At 36.6% G+C, this 24,605-nt stretch overlaps 1 protein-coding gene across 3 annotated transcripts in view; it reads right to left on the reverse strand.

Annotated features, from left to right (window-relative positions):
• LOC128662561 (complement C3) overlaps nucleotides 1-24,605 on the reverse strand; it is a 568,605-nt gene that overhangs the window by 319,689 nt on the left and 224,311 nt on the right. For all 3 annotated transcript variants that reach the window (XM_053716362.1, XM_053716361.1, XM_053716360.1), the window contains one exon: nucleotides 2,394-2,597. In XM_053716362.1, the coding sequence (XP_053572337.1) occupies nucleotides 2,394-2,597 (204 nt within the window). The remainder of the gene's footprint in view (nucleotides 1-2,393; nucleotides 2,598-24,605) is intronic.

Here is a 24,605-nt window from a genome sequence, read left to right on the forward strand (position 1 = left end):
AAAATTAATCCTCAAAAATACAACTTGCCTAATAATTCTGCACTCCCTGTATTCGTTTCCAATTCTAGCACCTCTCTTATTGCACCCACAGCAATTGCTCTTATACTGCAGTGGCCAAGACAATACATTAGGGGAACAGCTAAGCATCTTATTCAATGACCAAATATGTGTGGTTTCCCCAGCTCACAACAGGGCAGGTCATCTGAATTCCCATTAACCCCAGTCAACCCTGTTCTTATAAAAATTAATTATATATGGAGTCAACATTACCAATTGTAAGAAGCCCTTCACAGAGGTACTTCAGTTGCTTAATTATCTTCCAATATAATATTAGGGTTTCAGAAGTGGCCCACACTGTTATATTATCTTCTCCCCAAAGTTATTACATATGTTGAGAAAGTTACATTTTTACTGAAAATTTGAGGACTATTTTATTTGTATAACTTGATGCTGTTTTGTTTCTTGTTTTGACTAATCACCTACTTAGGTCCAAAAGTGACCGTATTATCTATCTGAATCCCCCTTCTAAATCATTTGCGTTAACATAGGTCCAAGAGTGACCGTTTGCAGATATGGGGGTATACGTATATTGCATTGCAATAGGAGGTTTATCACAATCCTGAATACACTGCTGTATACAAAATAAAATATAGAAAAAAACGTGCATAGTTTGGCCCCTTTGTGAGGAAATAATAGTGTTCACATCGGAACAAAGTCCAATGTAAACACTATTAGTAGAAATGAAATCACACAATCGTTCGTACGATCGCGTGATTTCAAGCCCAGGATCGCATAATGGGGGACTGTCTACGTTGCTAGGTATACCCCACAAGCCCATCTTTGTCTTTGTGAAAGGGGGAAGCTGCAACTTGTGCCACTCCCTGTATTTCAGACCCGCCCTGCTTAAAGTATCTCAGACCCAGGATAGTCAGATAATCTCAGATCAATTACACTCAATGTTTCTCAGCCTAGTGCCACTTACTGCTCCTCTGACTGATGCTACTTTTTATAGACTCATACCACTCTCTTTCAGACAATTGCCTTTGATGTTTCTAAAACCCACCCTACATAATGTATCTCAGACCTAGGCTACCCACTGCATTTCAGACAAATGCCACTTCCTGTTTCTCAGAACAGTACCTATTCCTGTTTCCCAGACCAGTGCTTCCTCCTTTTTCTCAGACTAGTGACACTTCCTGTTCCTCTGACTGATGCTATACTTTTTTACTCCCATGATATTCCTTGTTTCTCAAACCCATGCCATTCCCTGTATTTGAGACCCATGCCATTCCCTGTATTTCAGACCCATGCCATTCCCTGTATTTCAGATCCATGTCCCTTGATGTATCTCAAACCCACCCTGCTTAATGTATCTCAGACCTAGGCTACTCACTGCATCTCACAATGCCACTTCATGTTTCCCAGACCAGTGCTTCTTCCTGTTTCTCAGACAAATGACACTTCTTGTTCCTCTGACTGATGCTACACTTTTTTACTCCCATGATATTCCTTGTTTCTCAAACCCATGCCATTCCCTAAATTTCAGATCCATGTCCCTTGATATATCTCAGACCCACCCTGCTTAATGTATCTCAGGCCTAGGCTACTCACTGCATCTCAGACTAATGTCACTCACTGTTTCTCAGACCAGTGCCTCTTCCTGTTTCTCAAACCAGTGCCACTTCCTGTTTCTCTTACTAATGCTATTTTTTTTACCCCTATGCTATTCCTTGTTTCTCAGACTGATGCCACTTCTTGTTTCTCAAACCCATGCCAGATTAATGCCAGCTCTTGTTTCTCAGACACATGCTATCCAATAATTCTCAGACCCATGAAACTCCATGAAAACCAGGTCTTTGACAATCACTGTTCTTGACCAATGCATTCCCTGTAACTTAGACTTCTGCCACCTACTGTTTCTCAGACCCATGCCACTCCTTGTATCCTATGCCCATGCTATCTTAAACTGATGCCACTTTCTCTCTATCAGACATTCACTTATTTTAAGACCCATGCCACTCATTGTATCTCATATTGATGCCACTTCTTGTTCCATCTAACCCATGCCTGTTTCTGAGACCCACACCATTCCCTTTTTCCCAGACATATACAATACTCTCATACTAATGCCCCCCCCCTTTTCGAAGATCTTTATTTTCTCAGACACTTGCCATTTTCTCTCTCACATCATTTGCACTTTCTGTTTGTAACACCCATGCAATCTCCATTAGCGTATAAGGATTCAGAAATGCAGGGAATAAGGGAATATGCATAAGGCTTAAGTAAGATGTAATAAGCAGTGTGCTTTTCCTATCATTTAATCATTAAAGCCAATAAATGATGTCATCTCAAGAAGCTATGTAACGATAATTGAAAAAAGAAAGACAACTGACCTTTCCAGCGCAGGAGTCCACCACTTCCAACCAGACAGAATCTGACACAATCTCACGTCCAGCAGCAGTCACCACCATATAATATGCCACAATACGGAAGGATGGCATTAAGGACATTGTCACTGGTATTGACACTGAGAGAAAAGTTTGACCCTGCAACCAGTTCAATCTTTGAACACTTACAATTGTTCCCTTGCTCAGGACCTGAGGGCAGGAGAATACAGAGTCAAGGTGTGCACAGGATGCATATGAGCTTACAATATATATATATATGTATAACACAAAAAAGATAGGGGCGCCCTAGGTCAAATATAATGAATCTGTAAATATTGATATAAGACAGCTGTAAATGTCTTTGACCAGCTATATAAATAGACAGGTATAGAAATAATGTATCACTGTACAGATTTAAAAATGGCAAATATAATGTCAAATATAATACCAAAAGTGAAAATTATAATAAAAAAACAGTCTTAAAAAGTCCCATACATCTATATAGGGTAGAATCCAAACAAGGAATTTCAATTGAAACAGTCCAGGCATGTGAGGAAGCACCCCTCTTGGTGCAAATGTCGCAGGCTGGAATCTTACAGACATCCAGCAGACTGGCCTCTCACAAATCACCAGCAGCAGTGGGGTAGATCCTTATAAACGTTTCCCAAACGTCTATTGTACCATTCTGTGTAGTGAAAGGTCAGCAAATAAATAGTTGGCAGCAAGTGGTAAGATCAAAACTTACGTTAATAAAACTATAAAAACAGCAACTTACTTCTCAGCTTGAACATAGCTGTTTCATCAGATTAAGGCCTCTAGTTATCAAGCCGTCAACCTCAAATACGCTGGAATTCTGCAGCGTATTTGTGGCGAGGCTGATTCGCCTTAGTTATCAAGCCCTACACACCAGCAAAAGTAGAATATAGTGACGTAAGCTTCGATCCGCCGGACTCAGTCCGACACAGATCGATTCTTACGTCACTCCAGATGTTCCGCACACAAGTTCGGCACAATCTGACTACTTTTGCTAGTTAGCAAAAAACTAGCAGGTACGCTCTGCACTTTTCCGGCTCAGCGTACCTGGTTTTCAATCCGCCACCCTGGAGGCGGCGGATCCCATAGGAATCAATGGGAGTCTGACCATAGCGAAAGTTCATGTTCGTTGCTGCCCGACATCCCATTGATTCCTATGGGAGATGTCTGCACCTAACACCCTAACATGTACCCCGAGTCTAAACACTCCTAATCTGCTCCCCCTACACCGCCGCCACCTAAATAAAGTTATTACCCCCTAAACCGCCGCTCCCGGAGCCCACCGCCACTCTAATAAACTGATTAACCCCTAAACCGCCGCTCCCGGACCCCGCCGCCACCTACATAATACCTATTAACCCCTATGCTGCCCCCCTACACCGCCACCACCTATAATAAATGTATTAACCCCTATCCTGCCCCCCCTACACTGCCGCCACTATAATAAATTTATTAACCCCTATCCTGCCCCCCCCTACACCGCCGCAACTATAATAAAATTATTAACCCCTATCCTGCCCCCCCTACACCGCCGCAACTATAATAAAATTATTAACCCCTAAACCTAAGTCTAACCCTAACCCTAACACCCCCCTAACTTAAATATTAATTAAATAGATCTAAATATTATAACTCTTATTAACTAAATTAATCCTATTTAAAACTAAATACTTACCTGTAAAATAAACCCTAATATAGCTACAATATAAATAATAATATTGTATCTATTTTAGGATTTATTTTTATTTTACAGGCAAATTTCGATTTATTTTAACTAGGTACAATAGCTATTAAATAGTTAATAACTATTTAATAGCTACCTAGTTAAAATAAAGAGAAATTTACCTGTAAAATAAAAACTAACCTAAGTTACAATTACACCTAACACTACACTATCATTAAATAAATTATTCCTATTTAAAACTAAATACTTACCTGTAAAATAAACCCTAAGGCCTAGATTTAGAGTTCAGCGTTAGCCGTGAAAACCAGCGTTAGAGGCTCCTAACGCGGGTTTCTTACGGACTCCGGTATTTAGAGTTTATTTACCGCCACTCCAAAATCACCTAACGCTCAAATTTCTACCGACACCTCAGACCCAGTAGTAAACATATACCGACAAAATAAAATTCTACCAATCAAATTAAAAATATTACACAAACTACACTTACACTCATACAAACACTACACTATGTTTATTTTTCATATTTAATAATTTTTCAGCAAAATACAAAGGATTAAAGTTGCGAGATCTCGGGTGTTTGAAAAAAAACAACACAAATCCATTTTCCAATTGACTTACATTGACACACGGGAAAAGACCCTCATATACCTACATCTAACTAATAACATTATCACAAAATACACTCATCGATGCATACAAACAATATACACCACATGACATACAACAATTATTTATTTATTACAAAAAGAACACGATTTATTTACTTTTTCACACAAGCTCATGACGTCACTCACTTTACGAGGAAAACCAGTCTTAGAAAAAAAAATTGAAATCTTTAGAGCTTCCATTGACTTCTATTGGGAAGACGTGCTCGTGCACGCGAAACCCTCATTTCCCTAACGCACGCAAATAGCGTAGACTGAAAAACTCCAAATACCAGCGCTAGAAAAGACATGATTTCATGCGTTAGACCCAGCTATGATAAATAGATTAAGAAATGACTATTTCCCTATGGTGGATTTATGTTTTTTAATTATTGAATATTCACAACACCATTAAATTGTTTCACACTTTTAGATTACATCAACTACAAATCCACATCACTAGTAACACATTATTATTTAAATAAAATTACATTTAAACTTTAAAAAAAAATCTGTTAACATTTCTGGATTCACAAACAGTACACAATGGGAAACACCTCTCATTTACCTTTATTATTGCATTTCAGTTATTCAACTCATATGCTTGCAGGAACTGCATATCTACATAGGCTTAACACATGATCACTCATGGATGCACATATATTACTTTTAACATTCACTCATACATGTGCATTCAAATGATGGGGGAAAAACACATTACATTCTCTATAGGAATCACAAAACACAACATATGGATTTTACTGTACTTTTAACATCATGATTCCATCAACAGAAAACATTAGGAATTACGTACAACAAGAACATCATTACACCAGATTACAGATGTCACTTTATGGGAAGGAACAACAATGCCAGACCGCTATATAGAAGTCAGCATATGTGGGACACAATCACAATATATACGTACATGTACATAACACGTATCACCCATCACGCAACCACAAAGCACACATTTAGATTTTATTCAGCACACAATAACAATGTAGCACAATACAACAACACAATGAGGATTTCACAACTACATAGGCAGGTTAATAATATCATGACGTCATTACAAGATTCAACCATACACATCACAGATTCACCACTGTACCGCCCCTTTAGGAACTTTAACACTCAATACTACAATACAACATATACGTAAACAACAGTTTGGAACAGCATTATTAGGGAGATTTCAATGGGACAATTAAGAAATATTGTCAGATCGCAAATCACTTATATATATAATACTACAGATGACATCCGGAAGTTATTCAGTATTAGTGCCATTTTTATGGGACGCATACAATATTGTCAGATCGCAAATCACTTATATATACAATACTACAGATGACAGCCGGAAGTTATTCAGTATTAGTGCCATTTGAATGGGACGCATACAATATTGACATGTCGGCAATCACTTATATATACAATTCTACAGATGACAGCCGGAAGTTCAGATTTTTTATGGCGATTTGAATGGGACGCATACAATATTGACAGCTCGGCAATCACTTATATATACAATACTACAGATGGCAGACGGGAAGTTCTGAATTATTATTGCGATTTTAAAGGGACGCATACAATATTGACAGCTCGGCAATCACTTATATATACAATACTACAGATGGCAGACGGGAAGTTCGGAATTATTATTGCGATTTTAAAGGGACGCATACAATATTGACAGCTCGGCAATCACTTATATATACAATACTACAGATGGCAGACGGGAAGTTCGGAATTATTATTGCGATTTTAAAGGGACGCGTACAATATTTACAGCTCGCCAATCACTTATATATACAATACTACAGATGGCAGACGGGAAGTTCGGAATTATTATTGCGATTTTAAAGGGACGCGTACAATATTTACAGCTCGGCAATCACTTATATATACAATACTACAGATGGCAGATGTTACTTTATCGTTTACAAACAATATTGCAGCAACATTGATCGATCACATTCGATGCACATTATACACAACTATGCACTTTCATTCATGTTAGCCTGGACGTGTGCTTGTTACTATAACATCGCGTTTAAGAAATATTGATTACGCATATGATCAAACATTACAAACATGCACTGTATGTGTGATATTTGACACTTTCACATTGAGATTCATTGTTTGAAAATAACATTTCAGCAAACAACAAATAAACGCCCACTGTGAAAGCATTCACGCCGCTCACATACAAACAGGTGAATACAATCAGCAATCATTACTAACTCACTACCATTGGACTAATTGTACTATAAATCACCCAAACAACATGGCCAAAGCATCACTTGTGATCCACATCAGATCAAGTGCATACCTTGTTACGCTGTTTTGAAAGATGGATGACGATGACATGGTAGACACTGCTGGTGCTGCTATTGGCGAACTAGCTGTTGGTCGAATCAGGCAGCCTCGGCGGCTCAGACCGAGACGAAGGGGTCGTCTGGTTCGGGGTCCTCGTGTCTACAGGGTGAGACCCACCTTGGAAAACATGAGCGACTTTGAGGTTTTTGATAAGTATCGGCTCGATCGCGAACAGCTCATTGGCCTTTACGAGCTTCTTAAACCTCATTTGGAGCCACGTATACAAATAAGGACTGCTGTTCCCGGCATGAGTAAGATGCTAAGCTGTCTATACGTCCTGGCCTCCGGGAGTTTTCAATCCGGAGAACTGTACATGCATGGCCTGGCTCAAGGTACATTCTCTGTGGTGTTTGATAACTTTCTGGACGCCATGGTACGTATCAGTAAGCAATACATAGGATTCCCACAGAATGATGGTGATTGGAGGCGCCTGATGCGGGAATTCTTTGATATTGCTCAATTGCCCAATGTCTTGGGAGCCATAGATTGTACCCACATTGCGCTGCGTGCTCCAATTGATGACTTGCCCTTCAGAAATCGCAAACTTTTTCATAGCCTCAACGTGCAGTATGTTTGTGACGCACGAATGAGGATTATGCATGTGTGTGCGAATTTTGCAGGTGCTTGTCATGATGCCCGCATCCTCTCTCTGTCGTCCCTGTGGAGACAGTTTGAGGAAAGACAAATGCCCCCTGGTTATCTCGTTGGTGAGTATTTGTGCACAACATGGTTAATTATTTTGACAATTGCCACTGTAGTTTTAAAATGTTAGCGTAATGTTCAGCTATAGGATGCAATTTAACCATTTGTTATTTACCGACGCTAATGTTTACTTTTATTTAAATGCAGATATGTAGCATGTCTTACCTTAAGTGCTCAGATAGAGAATGCAATGTAACCATGTATTTAGCATTTTTCACAATTTTTTTTTTGGAGAAATACGCATATGTAGCATGTCTTAGCTGAAATGGGAAGATATTATCTCATGCAATGTAACCATGTCATTGTCTCTTTCCGCTAATGTGTACTTTTAGTTCAATGCAGATATGTAGCATGTCTTACCTTAAGTGCTCAGATAGAGAATGCAATGTAACCATGTAGTTAGCATTTTACACAAGGTTTGGTTTAGGAGAAATACGCATATGTAGCATGTCTTAGCTGAAATGGGAAGATATTATCTCATGCAATGTAACCATGTCATTGTCTCTTTCCGCTAATGTGTACTTTTAGTTCAATGCAGATATGTAGCATGTCTTACCTTAAGTGCTCAGATAGAGAATGCAATGTAACCATGTAGTTAGCATTATACACAAGGTTTGGTTTAGGAGAAATACGCATATGTAGCATGTCTTAGCTGAAATGGGAAGATATTATCTCATGCAATTTAACCATGTCATTGTCTCTTTCCGCTAATGTGTACTTTTAGTTCAATGCAGATATGTAGCATGTCTTACCTTAAGTGCTCAGATAGAGAATGCAATGTAACCATGTAGTTAGCATTTTACACAAGGTTTGGTTTAGGAGAAATACGCATATGTAGCATGTCTTAGCTGAAATGGGAAGATATTATCTCATGCAATTTAACCATGTCATTGTCTCTTTCCGCTAATGTGTACTTTTAGTTCAATGCAGATATGTAGCATGTCTTAGCTTAAGTGCTCAGATAGAGAATGCAATGTAACCATGTAGTTAGCATTTTACACAAGGTTTGGTTTAGGAGAAATACGCATATGTAGCATGTCTTAGCTGAAATGGGAAGATATTATCTCATGCAATTTAACCATGTCATTGTCTCTTTCCGCTAATGTGTACTTTTAGTTCAATGCAGATATGTAGCATGTCTTACCTTAAGTGCTCAGATAGAGAATGCAATGTAACCATGTAGTTTGCATTTTACACAAGGTTTGGTTTAGGAGAAATACGCATATGTAGCATGTCTTAGCTGAAATGGGAAGATATTATCTCATGCAATTTAACCATGTCATTGTCTCTTTCCGCTAATGTGTACTTTTAGTTCAATGCAGATATGTAGCATGTCTTAGCTTAAGTGCTCAGATAGAGAATGCAATGTAACCATGTAGTTAGCATTTTACACAAGGTTTGGTTTAGGAGAAATACGCATATGTAGCATGTCTTAGCTGAAATGGGAAGATATTATCTCATGCAATTTAACCATGTCATTGTCTCTTTCCGCTAATGTGTACTTTTAGTTCAATGCAGATATGTAGCATGTCTTACCTTAAGTGCTCAGATAGAGAATGCAATGTAACCATGTAGTTAGCATTTTACACAAGGTTTGGTTTAGGAGAAATACGCACATGTAGCATGTCTTAGCTGAAGTGGCAAGATACAGAATAATATATAACTTTTTTTTTGGATGTTTCTGAAAAAACTTTTAATATGGATTATCGTGTACAAAAAATTATTTCTAAAACAATATACTATTTTAAGGATTCTGTTTGAATTATGTTCTGTTCATAATTTATAGGTGATTCTGGGTACATGAGCCGGCCTTGGCTCATTACCCCCTTGCGTAGCCCGACTGATGTGTCTGAGGAGCGCTACAATAGGGCTCATAAGAGAACCAGGGCGGTGGTTGAAAGGATGTTCGGGCTCCTGAAGATGAGATTCAGGTGCCTGGACCGTTCTGGAGGAGCACTCCAGTACAACCCAAAGAAAATGGCTAAGATCGTTGTAGCCTGTAGCGTCCTGCATAATATTGCACAGCGGGCTGGGATGCTGCAGGCCATCACGGTGGACAGAGACCTCCTCAGAGATGAAGAGGATGATCCTGTTCTAGAGGGGGAATTCCAGGACGAGGGACTTGATGTCAGAGCAGACGTCATCAACCGCCACTTTAGACGGTAAAGAATAGAAGTTAGACTGGAGTATTTTCAATAGATGTGAACTCTAGGGAAATGACAAGTAGAGAATTGTGCAAACATGTTAGTATGGATCAAATTTTAAAAATATTTTTAATTTATTCATATAGGTGATGCTCTGGGCATTGGGTCCTGTAGCGAGTCTTTGCCACCTGGTTTTTAAAGAGGACATCAGATGGTAAGTAGAAATGTATGGACTGTTGCTGGCATGAATTGTACACAAATACATCATATGGCATACATTTTCAAAAATAGAATTTAGTTTACACATTACTTAAAATGTACATACTCAGAAAGGGATCCTCTAGAATGACTATGGTTCAATGTCACACATTAGAGGTTTGTTCTGCTCAATATGACTCATCTTCACACTTGATATAAAATAACACAAGTTGATACACACGCTTAGTAAGCTAGTGACAGAAATTTATTATGAAATGGGGGGTGGGAGAGGGGTACAGAACTGATTGACACACTTGTATGAATTTTATTTAAAATATTTCTTCCATTAGGGAGATGACTTAATCTAAAGACTGAAAGGGAACAATTAGAAGCCTGACAGTGAAGATTGCCCAGACTGACAGTGGGGAAAAAGCCAAGATTGAAATTGAAGTATACCAATGGGATCATGTCTGGCATTATCTTTCAATTCTGCTGACCTTGAAAACCATACAAAGACATGTTCACATGGTAAGTGCAAACTATTTGATAGAATAAGGCTGTGGAGACATCCTATTGGAGACACTTAGATGATTTTCTAATTTGTAGATGGTATTTCCCAGTCCTCTATTTAATGAACTGATGAATAAGACACCTATTGAAGATCAACTGTTTACCCCTGAATTGACTTTCAAAGACCATGCATTGTCCAGGTTGGTGTACCAATGCATGCTAGTGAAGACTGTTGAATATTAGTAGCTTACATACTTTAGTCATATTTAGTTCTAAATTATATATTTAGGGATCACAATCAGACACTTAGATGATTTTACTTTTTTAGATGGTATTTCCCAGTCCTCTATTTAATGAACTGATGAATAAGACACCTATTGAAGATCAACTGTTTACCCCTGAATTGACTTTCAAAGACCATGCATTATCCAGGTTGGTGCATGCTAGTTAAGAATCACATGAAGAATGTTGATTATTGTTAGCTTACATACATTAGTCATACTTATTTCATCATTAGATATTTAGGGATCACAATCCGAAAAAGGAATACATATTATAGTTGATATAGAGGTATTTGAATGGACATGAAATATTACATTTATGTTCATCATACATATATTGTTGAAATGTGATATACCTTATTATGTATAATTTGAAATTTGGATATTTCAATAGAATTTTGATTCAACAATATAATGGTGTATGTATTTTTTTTTTTTTAAATCAATTTAATAATTATCTTTCAAAAATGTTGAACAAAGTTAGAGCATAGACACAAGATGATTTTAAATGTATTTTATGAATATTTGACAACGTGTGTATTAACTTTGTTCCATTTTTTTATTTGTCATTTCAGATTGGCATCTGATGACTTCCAGGAATATTTTTATTTTTTCGATAAACTTTTACTTTTTTTATTTTTACATGTTAATAATAAACATTTTATTATTAAATACACTCTTTTGAACAGATTCTACTAAATATCAATATAATCTGTCAATAAATAAAAGTTGGACTCCCATGACTGGTAGTTGGCTATTTGACAAGCACATGCATAAGATCAAATAATGCATTAATATTAGAAAATCAACTGATTCCGAGAATATTACATTAAAATATCTTTTATAACATTAATTGGGGAGTGAGATCCTTCGATGCTTTTCTTTTGAAAATGTAGATATTAAATTAATTTTGGATATGTATTCAAAAGTTTTTTATTTTAACTTTTAAGAAGGTGAACTGGTTCAATTACATTAAAGTGACAGTGTTGTTGAATGTAAAATTAATTTTATAAGATCTTGTATCTTCCTTAGGTATCTCAAAACATTATTTTCTAAATTCTTTTAATTTTTACATTTATAAATGGTAGGTCATTTAACTTGATATTTTTCACAAGCTAGTTATTGGATGCCAGGTTAATCTATGTAATTTTCTAGTGGAGTCATTTAACTATACTTAGTAATATTATGTATTTTTTAAAATCTTACCTCTTGGGTTAGACATCAAATATCTATATAGAATTTTAATTCCCCTTTAGTTTATTTTGTCAATGTTAAATCAACATTCCAAATGTTTGGGTCCTTAAAGGGACATTCACAAAGTATATTGTGTATAGATTTTTATAAATATCATACAAGAATTTCAACATATTTAGAAAGTAATATAGAATTACATTCAGTCTTTAAATATACTTTTCCAAAAATACATCAATGCACATATCTTAGTCAATTACATAAGGCATCTATATGCAAACAACAATCAGCATCAAAATAGCCTATGTAGAGATGTATTTAATCCAAGAATATATATATAATTACAATATAATGATTGAATAACAAAACATATTAAGTTGGTCAAATATAAGAATATTATACAAAATGCATACATAACATATAGCTTAATGTCCCTCTAAGCTGAAGGCTCCAAAATACCTCCTTTAATAAATATATTTCAGTCAGTGTGTAAAACAATCTAGAAGTTAATCTAAATTTGCTTTACTCATATGTTAGACTAATTTAGCAAAAGGAAGGTGCCTAGGTTTATGATATTTTAAGCATTATTGTGAAATGTTTCTTTAAAGGGACATGAACTCAAAATATACTTAAAGGTAGACAGTTAAAAAATTAATGATTTATACATTCTGAATGAGTATACTATTTTAAGCAACTTTAAAAATTGTCTCATATTATGAATGCTCCTTGTGATGTTGCTATCATTACTTTAAAAATAAGGCATTAAATAGATAATTTATTTGCTTCAGTACTCTGGACAGAACTTGCTTGTTTTGTTTGGAATAATTGATCCAACAATCGTCAAGGACAACCCAGGTTTTTTTTAAACAATTGTCCGTAATATAAAATATCATTATTGATTTGCAAAGAAACATAACAAGATAACTGTTAACATTTGATAATCGGATTAAATAATAAAGTTGATTAACATTTCATGCTCAATCACCAATGCTAAATTTGTTTGGACAGTGTCCCTTTAAGAGCTTTGAATAGTGTATTTACTTATCTTCCTATCTTGACATACTTTGCTTGAAAAGCATATCGAGATCGGCTCAGTAGATGAAGATTGGTGGATGCACAGAGATGCCTTATGTGATTGGCTCAACCATGTGCATTGAAATTTCTGCTGTTGAGGATATCTAAATACTAAGATAAATTGATTTACATTTTAAAGTCTAAACAATCTTCTATCTCTACAGATCATTTGATACAATTGTTTGTTTGTAATGTCTATTTCAAAATAAAGACGCCATTGCACAATAACATATATGAGCACTTCAGAGAAATACAAGCTCGAGGTTTATTTGCTAATAACAAACAAACATGTAGTTTAACATTTATAAACAGATTATCAAATTTACTGACATTCTAACCGGAATTTGAACATTAAGAAATATTGCGTGGGAAACGCATCTTGAAACACCAGATTAGCATCTTTAAACATTAGAGTCTAATGTCACGCAATAGCACACAATCAATGTGCATTATAAATACATTTAATAGAGCAATGTCAATAATTCTTAATAAGTCAACAAATTTATTTAAAGAACAATAAAGACATACAATATTAAATGTGTATTTGTATTAAAGAAACAGACCGTTATTAAACCGAGAAATGTCTACAACATTTAATAATGTGACAGTATTAGATTTTAAAGAGTATTTAATCATCAATATTTAACGGATCACGGATATTAAATCTGCGTCACACATATCCGCATGACAGGCCCATGAGTTACAAATAAGTCTACATGAAAAGTTAAGTAACAGCACCACCAAGCGGTATGTGTAAGGAAGTTACTAAGATATGAAACATTAAGGAACGGCCAATCAGAGTTCATCACACAAACACAACTTGAGTCAGGATGGTCTCACAGACATTCTAACAATATTTCAAACTTTTATCCAATCAGATGTACAGATAACTTGTCCCATGGTGCATCTCATGTTTACTTCACCATATAAAAGTCCATTACACGTTGCCATCTTTGTCAGTTCTCTAATGCCTGCAGGCAGTATATATATTGATATATTTATATATTATTATCAAACCCAGCAGGCATGTCAGTTCCCAGGTTCACCAAGGAGGAGAGCGCTGCACTGGTCCACGCCGTCAAGGACTTTTATCCCCAGCTGTTTGGGAACAAGAGGAGGTTGACAGATGCGCCTGTTAAGAAGGCCCTCTGGGAGTCTATCACCAATGCGGTTAGATTGGTGTGTGACGTCCAGAGGACCCAGGATCAGATCATGAGGAGATTCGGAGATATGAGGTTGCGTTTATCCAAAAAAGTCAACCTCATAAGGGACTGGGTACAAGCCCGTAAAAGAGGTGGCAAAAGAGAGGCCCCGCGGAAACTGTACCTACTCCCTTATGAGGTGACTTTATGCGAGCTCCTCAATCTCCGGGTCCCCAAAAGATTTCGATCCTCGCCATCCTCGGCCTCCTCTTCTTCCCTCCCAGCTGCGGGATCTGAAAGTCCTGACGCGGGGGACAGGGCAGATGCTTCTCCGTCCGGTGGCCTGGGAGGAGCTGATAGAGAATCTGAACCAGGTAACTATCCATCTTCATATAATATCTTAAGATTTGTTATTTTTATCCAAATATGTGTATATAGTCAGATACTAAACCTATACAGATCTCACAACATACACTACATATGATGTTTAGATATCTGATTTTAGATTAGTGACACATGAAATAGGAATGATCTTTCTTGCGCTCTACAGAATATGCGTCACAGAGCGGAAATGTAATTTCTCATCCACGTTAACATGGCTTTGCTGTAAGTTGCATTGCTTTATACATGTTGTTCAAATGACGGATGCGTAATTCCGCTTGGAATCATTGCGCAATGATCGCGAAAATGGAATTTCTCATTCACGTTAACATGGCTTTGCTGTAAGTGGCATTGCTTTATACATGTTGTTCAAATGACGGATGCGTAATTCCGCTTGGAATCATTGCGCAATGATCGCGAAAATGGAATTTCTCATCCACGTTAACATGGCTTTGCTGTAAGTGGCATTGCTTTACACATGTTGGTCAAAATTAAATGTGAATTCTTATATTAGTGAAGAATACAGTATTCTTATTTTCAATATTATAGCTAATAAAAAACGAAGAATACAAATAAATTATAACATATGGCCATCAATTGATGATTATGAAATAACAACCAAAAATTATTAAAGATACAGTAAACAACACAACTGATTGAAAATAAGAGTCCAGGATATATTTATCATTAATTTAATTGAGGAAACAATTAACTCATGGGACTACCAAAGGATTAATATTTTTAAATTGATTTGTTAATAATGTAAAGTTTTTAAACATGGCATGATTAGTATTAATGATATGCAATCCTCATTTAATATATTACAGATATGGATGTGGCTGCTGGATCCTCAAGCCAGGGCTTGTCACAGTATGGTATGTCTCTTTTTAATTGACATTTGTCTTAGAAACATGGACAGAACATTACATACTAAATCCACATTGTTCAATATTTATATGTAATGTCCCTTTAATAGATGTAAATTTAAATAATTCTTCGGATATACTTAAATAACATATTAGATTTGAATTGCATGCTCAATACCATTCATTACATCAACATATGGAGTAGATAATTCATTAACAACAACATTGTCGAATCAATTTAATTTTAGATTAAAGGGATACTGAGCTACAATTATTAATGTTGTCATTCAGATACAGTATGCAATATTAATAAACATAAAAATATAATACTATCATCATATGTGACATATTCTATTGCTAAATGTATTTTAAAATCAAGAATGTACGTTTATCTGCATCTAAATTTTGGTTGACCAACCTGGGTTTTTATTGATGATTGGTGGATACCTTCAACAAACAATATTTATTGAATCCAATATTGCTTATCTGCCTTTAAGATTAAAATTTAGCAACATTCTAATTATAATAGGAGTCAATGTTAAATCATTTTGAACAGTTTGAACATAGAAATCAATGATTTAAATTAATCATGTCAGTGTCCCTTTAAAACAAAATAGATTCATTCATCTTTACATTCTTTTTATTAAACAATATTGATATATAATTCACATATTCTCTGTTGGAGTTACTTTATAGATATCTGCATACTCTAACAGCACCATGATTACATATTTGTAATAATCAATTTTGTTTTGTATTGTGATAAATATGTGTTGTGTCCTAAACAAGATTACTGTACATTGCACAAATGGCTCGATGTGACACATGTGTTTGTTTAGATTTGTCAACAGATGCTCTTCAAAATGTGGTTTGTGTGTATTATTTTAACCTCTTAAGGACATATGACGGAATTATTCCGTCATAAAACAATTGAGCAAACTGAAAGCTGTGTCCTTAAAGGGTTAAGAACATTGATCAATGGGTATATTTAGATATGCAATAGCATCGTATGAGATGATTTTGATGTCTAATATAGTCTGACATTAAACATATGTTCAATACAGAATTTTTAACAGAATCCCCTTGATTCAATCAAGCATTTTTTGGTGTAATGACTGCTCTATTCTTCACATTTTAAAGTTGATTAATGGTAAAATTTGAGACAGATGTGATTTAGTGATATCCCAAATGTGTTTCATAATATATATCTATATCATTCATAGAGAGAGTTGGTGTGGTGAGCCCACAGGAATCCAGCAGTGACATAGAGCCGCCTTTGCGGTCTCCTGGTAAGTCCATTGACTCATTTATATGTAATTGAAGGTGTATTGCTAATCAATATTATGAGCATGATTCTGATGAAGCATAACATTAGAAAAAAAAAAAAAATTCTCTTCTGATTATATATTAATTTTCTTTTAATATTGAACGATTAATAATTTCAACTTTATTAGTCTCCACATTTGTTATTCATAAGATGTATAACATATGTTTGTTTCCATGTTCTTTTTTGACAACAGTCATCAAGTGATACACACATGAGAAATCTTAAATGTTCTATGTACTATGCTTTTATGATTTTTACATTAATCCAAACAATACATCGAAAATATGAATCATTGAGAATAACAAATATAATGTAATTTGTATGCTCCATCAAAATGATGTAAATCATAACTTTGGGTGTGTATATCTTTAATGCAACATTGATGTGTGTCTTTGACCAACAGTAACTTATGTTATAATATCTGTTGTTAACGTGTACACAACATGTTATGTTTTACAGAGATTGATTTAACATATGTGACGAGAGGCTGCCTTGGAGTCTAATGGTATGTGAAATATATCTATCATGTTTCCAACATGTTTGTTTATTTGAAATAATTTAATTGAAGACATTCAAAGTCTACAGCTTTTGCACTTTAAAAAGGAATATTATTTGTCTGTTCAAATACACTACTGCCCCCTTTCTATATCAGGCAGCATGAAAAATTTTGAATAGAAAATATTTAAAATTCATGACATCATTATGTCACATGCATATTCCAGGCCAAAACACAATAATAAGGTTATAATTGTACAGACAGTCATTGATATTCATCTGAGTGCCTATATACATACCATATCCTCATTTCAGAATTGTTTACAAATTCAAACACACTTTGAAGTATATTGAAAACATAATCAATTTGAAATGCGTTGATTTGATGTCAGGATGTATGAGATGTTAATATATTTTTTTAAAATTTTCAGATGGATCCACCACTTCTGGTCATCTGGTTTCCGCCCCTGCCCAGTCCCCTGCACAGTCACAGACCCCTCCCCATGCACAGACCCCTGACCATGCCCAGACCCCTGCACAGACCCAGACCCCTGCCCATGACCAGACTCCTGCCCATGCCCAGACCACTGCCGGCCCTTCCCATTGTTCATTTCCTGTCCCTCCCAAAAAACGCCCCTACACCCCCCTTCGCCGCTCTCCCCGTATTATGGCCCGTACAGCTGCCCAGACCCAAACTCCCTACTCCCCAGCTGTACGGCCTACCCCGGAGAGGCAGCTCACCCCTCCCCAAGCCATTACCATCCCTCCCCAAGCCACTCCCATCCCTCCCCAAGCCAATCCCATCCCTCCCCCCTGTCTCAACCTTCATTGTCCTGGGTGTCGGATTGTCCTTCCCAGGCACAGCTGTAAGTATCATTCAAAATACACGTTATAAGATTCTTAAAGGTACAGTGAAGTTAAATTCTTTCAATTGTGATTCCAATCCAGCATGCAATGTTAATCAAATTTATAATTTACTACTCTTATGAATTATTCTTCATTCTCTTGATATCTTTATTGAAACAAAGAAATGCCTATAATTAGTTTAAACAATAAAAAAATTCTGGCCATCATTTCTTTATTGTTGGATGAATGTATCCATCAACCAGCAGGGACAGACAAAGTTGATAAACAAATATTGGCTTCCCTAAAAAGCAACATTCTTGCATTCAAAATCTAGCTAGAGAATTCAAACATTTAATGAATATGTGTAAGTTTTAAAGATTTGTAATGTCATGCTCTATCTGAATCAGTCCATTAAATATTTAGGTTCAGTGTCCCTTTAATTGGATATCACTACATATACCAATCACCACTACTTGGATCCAACAATTAATGTACAAATGTTGATACATTATCTCTTGTCTAACCCAGTGGGAATGTAATTTCTTCAGGTTGCTATGTTTACACAGCTTGTCCTCAATGCCAAAATGTTTAAGGATAGGTGTGCCTACCACAGTATAATTGAAATTTTTAAATTGCTAATGTAAGTACAATGTAAATCCTTTAACAAGATTTGATACACTCAAGCTGTATAAGTGGATCATCTAAAACCAATTAAAGGGGACAACATGTTTGAGTAAAATGTCCCTTTAATGATTTCTGTCTGTCTGAATAACCTAATTCATGTGTAAAGAATAAATGTAAACTAATTGATGTAAAGAATTATTTGTCTTTATGATGACAATGTATGTTGTAAAATTTTTCGTCTGTTGTGTAATTATCCTTAATATTTAATGTATTCTTTATTTTAGGCTGTGACTCAGCATGGCTCATGCTAGAAGGTATAGCAAGAGTAGAGCAGGCCGTGTTGAGGAACGCAGCTGTCCTGAGAGGGATGAACGACACCATGCAGGCCCAGCTCCGGGTTCAGGACTTGACTCTGCGTGCAATTATGAGATTAAGTTCAAGGCCTGAATCTGGAGCTGGACATGCACAGGACGATGAAGAGGATGACCAGTAAGTGGAGGATCTGGAGATGCTCCATGGTGGCAGATAAGAATCCTCCGTCCACATGTTGATTTTGTTGTTTTATTGTTGCCATTTGGCCTTTTTAAAAGTTTATTGTTGTGCCTGTTGCACTCTTTTACCTTGTCATATGTCTCCAATGGGGCTATGGTGGCCCTTGGCAACTCTCTTCATGGACTGTGATGCACTGTGTTACCTTGTCATATGTCTCCAATGGGGCTATGGTGGCCCTTGGCAACTCTCTTCATGGACTGTGATGCACTGTGTTACCTTGTCATATGTCTCCAATGGGGCTATGGTGGCCCTTGGCAACTCTCTTCATGGACTGTGATGCACTGTGTTACCTTGTCATATGTCTCCAATGGGGCTATGCTGGCCCTTGGCAACTCTCTTCATGGACTGTGATGCACTGTGTTACCTTGTCATATGTCTCCAATGGGGCTATGCTGGCCCTTGGCAACTCTCTTCATGGACTGTGATGCACTGTGTTACCTTGTCATATGTCTCCAATGGGGCTATGCTGGCCCTTGGCAACTCTCTTCATGGACTGTGATGCACTGTGTTACCTTGTCATATGTCTCCAATGGGGCTATGCTGGTCCTTGGCAACTCTCTTCATGGACTGTGATGCACTGTGTTACCTTGTCATATGTCTCCAATGGGGCTATGGTGTCCCTTGGCAACTCTCTTCATGGACTGTGATGCACTGTGTTACCTTGTCATATGTCTCCAATGGGGCTATGGTGGCCCTTGGCAACTCTCTTCATGGACTGTGATGCACTGTGTTACCTTGTCATATGTCTCCAATGGGGCTATGCTGGCCCTTGGCAACTCTCTTCATGGACTGTGATGCACTGTGTTACCTTGTCATATGTCTCCAATGGGGCTATGGTGTCCCTTGGCAACTCTCTTCATGGACTGTGATGCACTGTGTTACCTTGTCATATGTCTCCAATGGGGCTATGCTGGCCCTTGGCAACTCTCTTCATGGACTGTGATGCACTGTGTTACCTTGTCATATGTCTCCAATGGGGCTATGCTGGCCCTTGGCAACTCTCTTCATGGACTGTGATGCACTGTGTTACCTTGTCATATGTCTCCAATGGGGCTATGCTGGCCCTTGGCAACTCTCTTCATGGACTGTGATGCACTGTGTTACCTTGTCATATGTCTCCAATGGGGCTATGCTGGCCCTTGGCAACTCTCTTCATGGACTGTGATGCACTGTGTTACCTTGTCATATGTCTCCAATGGGGCTATGCTGGTCCTTGGCAACTCTCTTCATGGACTGTGATGCACTGTGTTACCTTGTCATATGTCTCCAATGGGGCTATGGTGTCCCTTGGCAACTCTCTTCATGGACTGTGAGGCACTGTGTTACCTTGTCATATGTCTCCAATGGGGCTATGCTGGCCCTTGGCAACTCTCTTCATGGACTGTGATGCACTGTGTTACCTTGTCATATGTCTCCAATGGGGCTATGCTGGCCCTTGGCAACTCTCTTCATGGACTGTGATGCACTGTGTTACCTTGTCATATGTCTCCAATGGGGCTATGCTGGCCCTTGGCAACTCTCTTCATGGACTGTGATGCACTGTGTTACCTTGTCATATGTCTCCAATGGGGCTATGCTGGCCCTTGGCAACTCTCTTCATGGACTGTGATGCACTGTGTTACCTTGTCATATGTCTCCAATGGGGCTATGGTGTCCCTTGGCAACTCTCTTCATGGACTGTGATGCACTGTGTTACCTTGTCATATGTCTCCAATGGGGCTATGCTGGCCCTTGGCAACTCTCTTCATGGACTGTGATGCACTGTGTTACCTTGTCATATGTCTCCAATGGGGCTATGGTGTCCCTTGGCAACTCTCTTCATGGACTGTGATGCACTGTGTTACCTTGTCATATGTCTCCAATGGGGCTATGGTGTCCCTTGGCAACTCTCTTCATGGACTGTGATGCACTGTGTTACCTTGTCATATGTCTCCAATGGGGCTATGCTGGCCCTTGGCAACTCTCTTCATGGACTGTGATGCACTCTGTTACCTTGTCATATGTCTCCAATGGGGCTATGCTGGCCCTTGGCAACTCTCTTCATGGACTGTGATGCACTGTGTTACCTTGTCATATGTCTCCAATGGGGCTATGGTGTCCCTTGGCAACTCTCTTCATGGACTGTGATGCACTGTGTTACCTTGTCATATGTCTCCAATGGGGCTATGCTGGCCCTTGGCAACTCTCTTCATGGACTGTGATGCACTCTGTTACCTTGTCATATGGCTCATATATTCCTTATTTTTACAAGATTATTTATAAATGTTGTGTATGTTTTCTTACATACTAATAAAATACATTTTATTGCACGAATCTTTGTCCTGATTCTTCATGTTATTTTTTGAAAGCTCTAGTTTATGTTGTTGATCCTTAAAGGGACCTACCAAATATATTTTTAATAATAAAATCATATATGTAAGACAATTGTAAATGACTTTAAGATTAACATCTCCAATGTAATCTTATTATTTGTCTTTATATATTTTTCTCTTAGCTTTATCATTGCCTGATTATGATTAGCATAGTAATTGTTTTATATATGTATATATAGATTGTTATTTGTGTATATATGTATATTTCAATGTTCAGATCCATGTGTGTATTTAGAAACTCTGCATGAATTGATGCACCTTTACCAAATGATCTGAGTATTGATACAATGATATAATCCCTGTAAAGTGTTCATTTTATTGAAATAGTATTGTCTATGTGTATGCTCTTTTTAAAAACAAAATCATGTCCCTTTAAGTGATGGTGAGCACAATTGTTAATGAATGTATTTCCATTTCTAAAGCGTTTTTGTCCTTTTTACATGAACAAGGACATATAATCTTATTAATAAACAATCTTATTGTAATGTTGACAGCACATGTATTTCATTTTCAATTCTATATTATTGTAAAAGTGTAACCAAATAAATCTCTGTGTGTAATGCAAATAATTTAGATGATGAATATTTGTTAACAAATATGTTAACAAAATACTTCTCCTCCCATATATGGTTATAGGTAGGCTGACAATAATTAAACTTGAATAAATGACACGTTTAATCAATCCATGTATAACTATTGTTATTCCACAACAATCCAAACATATCTTAAAACATCAATGGCATATGTATTTCTCATGTGTATCTTTTAAATGTTAAAGATATACACCATAGCTATAGTTCAAGGGACAGTCAAGTCCGAAAAGATGATTCATGATTTGGTGACATTCCTAGATAGCAATCTAGACACATACTAGTTCCTAAACTATAAATACGTTTCTTAGTGATATGCCAAGATGTCACTGAGTCCTTGTATTGGCTGCGGTTTTTCAGCGATGTCGGATGCGCCATGTTGCTTAAGACGTCACCTGCCAGGCTGTCCAATGATTCCTTGTATTGACTGACGTTCTTACGTGATCAAGAATGTGCCTTTTATTGGATTGCGTTTTGACGCGATCAAGGATGCGCCTTTTTTTTTGGGCGTTCTTACGTGATCAATAATGTGCCTTTCATTGGATGGCGTTCTTACGTGATCAAGGAAGCGCCATGTTAAGACGTCACATGCAAAGGTAAAAAAACGTCTGATTGGATTACGTAGTCCCGCAATATTTGTGCACGTTAAAAACGTTTGTGACTGCAGCCAATTTTAAAAACCTTGCGAATATGTATTATTTGCATCATGTTACATTGTTGACCCGTAGCTGATAAAGACCAACACATTCTCTTTTGCTGGATGTCTGGTTGAATAAACGAACGAAAGCAAAATGTTTTCATGCATATGATATTTCGAGGCAAGTGCAAATCTCTATAGTCCATGTTTAATATGTTTGTCAACAATGTTCCTTTTTCTGAAAAATGACTGTTGTGTTTAATGTTGAATATATCTAATTAATAAATATGCGCTATTGTGTTTGAATAAAGTAATCAATATGCATTTATATTTATCATATGCTAAATATATGATGCCGACTTCTTCTAAATGTAATTTCGTTGTATATTTTATTAAAGGTTCATTAGACACTCACATTATAAATCAAAAGCTTTGATTTTGTCTCTAGTTAGATAGTCCATTGTTTAACCAATACGTTTATTTTTTCATTCTGTTCTATGAAAATGTAAGTAATTTTCTGACTCCTCGCAAAGCCTCTGAGTTTCATGTGAGTACCATCTCCAGCTTTCTCCTGTTTGTGTAAAGGGTCTTTTCATATGTTAATGATGGGGTATTGTCTTGTTTTACGTTTGTAATGGGGGTTCATCTATATTTTCAATATAGCTAACCCTATTTTCTTTGAAAGTGTTTGAAGCTTTGTAATATTGATATCAGTATATGTTAATCTTGTTGTTTGTAGTAGTGTCTATTACATACAGTTCTGTTAAAAATATAGTATATTATCCCTTGAATGCAAATGTTGTTTTTTGTATCATGTATGAGATCCACATTGTTTAATCTTCAAATATATTATTGTTAGCATATTTTCACCCCCCCCACTCCTAAAAGGACTTTAAACCATATTCATTGTTCAAACAAATGTCTTTACAATAAAATATTAACACAATAATGTCTCTTTAAGAAAATAGACTTTATTTAACACGTCAATATAAATGTGATTTCAATATTTATTTTTTCACAAAGTACATGTAGATATACCAACAAGCTTCAAATATGTGTTAGCATATGTAATTTTGTTAAAGGGACAGTTTCGAAAACAAATAATGTTTTGCATTATTCTAAAAGTCAATTATGTAATATCAATGATATCAAATGTTTCTCAACAATTGATCATTTGTCTGGGTTTATTTAAATTTGCTAGCTAAACCTATGAGGTTCGTGTGCTCATTTCTTCGATCTTGAAGAGTGCTTGTAATCATTATACAATTTGTGCACTAGAGGGCATTTGGATAGCATTTGTATATGTAAAACCTTGTGCTCATACAGCATATTATTGACCATGTATTGATCATTGATATCTAAAATGTTGTTATGTCTGAACAACAAATAAGTGGTCATTTTTCATAGTCATAGATACAAGGGTAAGCACATAAGTCACACGTATTTCTCCATGTTTTGTTGTTTCCAACTTGATAATGCGTAATACAGTGTTTTCTTTGTAATCAATAATTTTCTGACTGTCCCTTTAAGCTGTGTTATTGGC

The sequence above is a fragment of the Bombina bombina genome, chromosome 6, assembly GCF_027579735.1.
Source record: "Bombina bombina isolate aBomBom1 chromosome 6, aBomBom1.pri, whole genome shotgun sequence".
NCBI classification, from domain to species: Eukaryota; Metazoa; Chordata; class Amphibia; order Anura; family Bombinatoridae; genus Bombina; species Bombina bombina.